General features: G+C 40.2%; 1 protein-coding gene across 1 annotated transcript in view; it reads left to right on the top strand.

The window, feature by feature from the left end:
* Window positions 1–3,765, top strand: part of LOC125201579 (heat shock 70 kDa protein 18-like) — an 11,725-nt gene extending 7,960 nt beyond the window's left edge. The window contains exon 5 of the mRNA XM_048099752.1: window positions 3,118–3,765. Within this exon, the coding sequence (XP_047955709.1) occupies window positions 3,118–3,765 (648 nt within the window). The remainder of the gene's footprint in view (window positions 1–3,117) is intronic.
* The last annotated feature ends 2,004 nt before the right edge of the window (window positions 3,766–5,769 follow it).

Here is a 5,769-nt window from a genome sequence, read left to right as displayed (position 1 = left end):
GCACTAAATTTTCAAAAATGACTAAAATTCTCTCACCTACAATTTCAAAGAAGGTAAACTACAATATGCACTCTATTCATGAAATGTAATCATAGGTGTTCATCTTATAAATCTAAGAGCTAGAAAAAGTGTTATATTTCACTCTAAACATAATGTAACCCTAATTCTCCCACGTTGTAAATATTTTATACACCTAAAACAATCTAATAAAAAATATACATGCTGATAGTACATTTTAAAAAATATTAAGAGTACAAGTTTGTTACTATTACTTTGTCAAATAAATTCTAAACATAGGTGATTAATTAAGTAGATAAATTTAAATTTGAATATTAAATTTAGTTGTAAATATATTAATATAGGGAAGTGTTATAATACTAACTAAACACTTAATTGCTAACTACAACTAAATAATAGCTATTAGAAATTCAAATTAAGAACCTAGATCATCAACCGAAAAATGTCAATACGACCAACCAAAAACGTCAACAGGGGGTATTAAGGTCAATTTACTTTGAAAAATATCCCATAACTTTAAAATGTATATATCTTTCTCGATTTAAATTATTTTTCCGCACAACATATATCAAATTAAAGATAATTTTATGAGGATTCTAACGAGATCTCACTTGCATATGTTCCGATGTCAAAATTTGAAAAAAATTTCAAAAGTTTTTCATTTTTTCGTACAGCACAAATGTCAACATAGTATATAAAATATGTCAATATAATACATGTAGAATGTCAATATAAACAATGTGTTAACATTCTCAAAGTATTGTGTTGATATTATCAAAGCATTGTGTTGATACTTTTGAAAATTATATTGATATTTTTATCCAAACCCCTAATTTGGTAGTTTTTTTTATCTTTCCTTATTTAATTAATAAAAATAAAAATTACACGTGGCAAATTGTATACCACAAGTTTTCTAAAATTCTATAGTCTTAAATTAGTTGTAGTTAACAATTAAATGATGAGTTAGCAATTGACCATTTCCCTTTAAAGTAGTACTACATTTTAAAAAATATATTAGAAGTATAATTAAGTTTGTTACTATTTTTTTCTATTAAATAAATTCGAAACTTAGGTAATTAAGTTGTACTTTTACTTATGAGTGCGTTATATTGCTAACTATTTAAGTTGCTAACTCTGTTAACTCATCAATACAGTGTATTAAAACTGTCAACATGGTGACAACAAAATTCAACACATAATATCAACACATTATATTGAAGTTCAACAAAATTATGTGTAGACATTTTGATGTCACCGTGTTGACATTTTTAATACACTGCATTGATGAGTTAGCAAGTTAGCAACTTAAGAAAGTTAGCAATTGATCACACCCGCTCTTACTTATTATCAAATTAAAATAAAAAACTTAATTTTTTGGATTAAAATAAAAACCTTAATTTTTTTTTAAAAGTTTTCTGTTCAGTACAACTAACTCATTATAATGATAAAATATTTTTTATTGGGCAATGTTAGTTGGGAGGAGGGAGATTTAGGAAGAATGAGAGACGATGCTATGGCGTGGGTGCTGGAAGATAGAGAGACGATGCTACTACTTGTTGGGAAGACGGAGAGACGATGATGCTAGGGAAATAAAGAGACGATGGAATTTAGAGAGACTACTATGTTTCTCCACCTTACTTTATTGCTTTACATATTTCGATTTGGTGAGCCGCCGCCGAGCATTTCAGAGGGCTACTTTCAACGGTATAGTATATTTCCAGTTCCTTGTTGAAATTTATGAAGCATTGCTTTTGATAATTTTGTTTTCTTTTAGTTTCATAGCTGTTCATTGTTAGCATGGAGAAAAAGGGGAATGGACGGGCAATTGGGATCGATTTAGGGACGACGTATTCATGTGTGGCTGCGTGGCAGCATGACCGCATTGAAATTATACCAAACGATCAGGGAAACCGCACCACACCGTCTCATGTGGCTTTTACAGGCGCCGAACGTCTAATCGGCGACGCGGCTAAGAATCAAGTCGCCGAAAATCCCATCAACACTGTTTTCGGTGAGTTTTCTCTTCTATCAATTTTTATTAGTTTTTAAGTTTTTTCTCATCTATTAGATTCATATGCAAACAAAGCACAAGTTTATTGTTTTTCCTATTTCTCCTACTTAATGCATGTAGATGCAAAGAGGTTGATCGGACGCAAATTCAGTGACTCATCGGTGCAGAAAGACATGATATTTTGGCCATTCAAGGTTATTCCTGGTGCGGATGATAAGCCTATAATTGTAGTAACCTACAAAGGGGATGAGAAAGAGTTTTCGGCTGAGGAGATCTCATCAATGGTGCTCACTAAGATGAAGGATATTGCCGAGGCATATCTTGGATCTACAGTCACGGATGCTGTGGTGACAGTGCCTGCATACTTCAATGACTCTCAGCGTCAGGCCACCAAGGATGCTGGAACCATTGCTGGACTTAATGTTATGAGGATCATCAATGAGCCTACTGCTGCAGCCATTGCATACGGGCTAGATAAAGGGGGTGATGTGGCGAAGAATGTGCTGATTTTCGACCTTGGTGGTGGTACGTTCGATGTGTCTGTGGCCAAGATTGAGGATGGTCTCGTTGAAGTGAAGGCTACTGCCGGAGATACTCATCTTGGAGGCCAGGACATGGACAACAGGATGGTGAATCACTTCGTGAAAGAGTTTAAAAGCAAGACGGGTAAAGATATTAGTGGGAACTCAAGAGCTGTCAGGAGATTGAAGAGTGCTTGTGAAAGAGCCAAGAGGATCCTTTCCTCCACTTTGGAAACCCAAATTCAGATTGAGGCGTTGTTTGAGGGGATAGATCTGTTTACTACTGTTAATCGTGCTAAATTCGTGGACCTTAACATGGACTTATTTAAGAAGTGTATGGATCTGGTTGAAAGTTGCCTTAGTGATGCAAAGGTAGAGAAGAGCAGCGTGGATGAGGTGGTGCTGGTGGGCGGGTCGAGTAGGATTCCCAAGATCCAGCAGATGTTGAAGGAGTTGTTTGGTGGGAAGGAGGCATACAAAACCATTAATCCAGATGAAGCTGTGGCATATGGTGCTGCAGTGCTGTCTACCAAGTTGAGTTGTGAAGGCAATGGAAAGGTGCAAAAGCTCATTCTTTTGGATGTTACTCCGTTGTCTCTTGGTATTGAAATAAATGATGATACTATGTCAGTATTTGTTCCAAGAAATACACCAATCCCAACAAGGAAGGAGAAAATTCTCTACACGATGTATGACAATCAGACCAGTGTGAAGTTTCCAGTCTACGAGGGTGAAAGGATCAAGTCAAAAGAAAACAATCTGCTAGGTGAATTCACACTCCAAGACATTCCACCAGCGCCCAGAGGTGTTGCTAAATTCAAAGTGTGTATGGAAATTGATGCGGATGGGATCATGAATGTGTCTGCGGAGCACATAACGACTGGAATGAAGAAGAACATCACCATCACCAATGACAAGGGCAGGCTGTCTAAGGAAGATATTGAGAGAATGATTGGGGATGCGGAGAAGTACAAGTTGGAGGATGAGGAGTTTAGGAAGAAGGTTGAGGCTAGGTGTGCTTTGGAGGACTACGCCTACGACATGAGGGACACCATCAGAAGTTTAGCAAAGGTCACGGCAGTTGACAAGGAGAAGATGGAGGATGCTTTCGAGTCTTTCACGCAATGGTTAAAGTCCAATAAACATGCAGAGATTTATGTTTTTAAAGACAAGATGAAAGAGCTCCAGACTATTTTCAATCCCATCATCGCCTAGATGATGTAAGAATGAAAAATGATGATTAGTAAGATATCTTGTATTTTCAATGGATTTAGGTTAGTCATAGGTTAGCCACTATCTCTCCCCACCACGTCATCAGTACTAAAATTCCACCTGATACATCATCATTTTAAGCAAATAGGCTAGTCACAGGCTAGCCGCAATAAAAATAATTCAAAAACAACTAAATTTACGGAATTAAATTTACGATTAATTATGGAATTAAATTTACGAGACATATTAATTTCATTTTAAAAAAAATTACATTCATTAAAAAAAATATTTACATAATAAAGAAAAAACACTATCGCCGTGCAGTCTTCCGTGCCCACAACTCTTCAATTGTATCCTTTTGAAGTTGAATATGAGCATTCACTTGGCGCATGTCGGCATCTGCCTGGAGGCGGTCGGCTTCAACGTGAGGTATACCCCCTTCTTACATTGGGGGTGGCCACACCGTGGCTTGGACCGGCTTCATCGTCATTGGCCCAATTAGTCAGTTGTACGCCTTCGTCTTTGACGATCTTGTTGTGCAGATAATGCAGGCGTACATTATATCAGCAATGCAGCCGACATCCCACAAACGCGTTGGACCCTTAATTGCCGCCCATCTAGACTAGAGCATACCAAATGCGCGCTACACGTCTTTGCGCGCCGACTCCTGCCGTTCCGCAAAGTAGGCCTTCCTGTCATCATTTGCATGCCTGATCGTCTTCATAAAGACGGGCCACCTACGGTATATTCCATCCTCCAAGTAGTAGCCCATATCATACCGGTTGTCGTTGGCCACAAATGAGACGGCCGAACCGAGCCCTGACACTGCTCGTTGAAGAGGGGCGACGAGTTGAGGACGTTGAGGTCGTTGTTCGACTCGGCTACCCCAAAATACGCATGCCAGATCCACAGCCATTAATCAGCTACGGCCTCGAGGATCATCGTGGGATTCTTTCCCTTGTTGTCGGTCGTGTAGGCCCCCTTCCAGGTAGTCGGACAGTTCTTCCACTCCTGATGCATACAATCTATGGTGCCTAACATCCTGGGGAACCCATGCTACTCCCCATGCATCTGCATCAGATCCTGACAATCTTGGAGGGTAGGGCTTCGAAGGTACTGATCACGGAATACTGCAATCACGCCCTGACAGAAAAATATCAGACATTCCAGGGCTGTCGACTCACCGATGTGGAGGTACTCATTCCACATGTCTGCCGCGCATCCGTAGGCCAACTGTATGACTGCCGCCGTGCACTTTTGAATAGGGGTGTGGCCGGGTCTGCCAGCCGCATCGTGTCTGAAGCGGAAACACAGATATCGCTGCTTCAAAGCGTCAACGATACGCATAAACAGCTCCCTGCGCATTCTAAAACGCTGCCTGAACAGGATGTCCCCAAACCGCGGGTTCTCTAAGAAGTAGTCGTCATATAGCCGCTAATGTGCAGCTACGTGATCCCGATCAATCACTGTTCGGCGGTGGACAACGGGTACGGGGCGAGGTACCGCCGGCTGCAATGCCCTTTGCATGTACCGCTCCATCTCGCGGTTCATGTAGGCTTTCATTCGTCGTTCGTATTCCTCAACATCCCCATCACTACCACCACTACCACCTCTACTACCGTCCGCGTTACTCATTTCGCGTTGTTGCTCTTGTACAGAAATTTAGATAGAGAGAAAACTCATTAAAACAAGTGTTGCAAATGAAAATGGCGTGAAAATCTTGAATATATAGTGTTTCAAAAAAAAAAAAAAAAATATTGCGCTGGCCGATCGCTCGCCGATCGCCAGCCTACAATGGCGGCCAGCGCCTCCGAATCGGCGTGCGCTCGCCTAATTTCTCGTCGATTCGGCGCTGGCCGATTGCAGTAGTTCGGCTAGCCGACCGGCTAGCGCCGCGAATCGGCTAGCCGCTATTGGAGATGCTCTAATAAAAATGTATTAATCCAATGTTAGCAAAAAGAAACTGTTCAATGTTCACTAAGTACCTTAGCTTTCTCACTTCTAAAA

Source organism: Salvia hispanica, chromosome 1 (assembly GCF_023119035.1).
Source record: "Salvia hispanica cultivar TCC Black 2014 chromosome 1, UniMelb_Shisp_WGS_1.0, whole genome shotgun sequence".
Taxonomy (NCBI): domain Eukaryota; kingdom Viridiplantae; phylum Streptophyta; class Magnoliopsida; order Lamiales; family Lamiaceae; genus Salvia; species Salvia hispanica.
The sequence above is the reverse complement of the archived record's forward strand: the minus strand, read 5'-3'. Positions and strand labels throughout refer to the sequence as shown.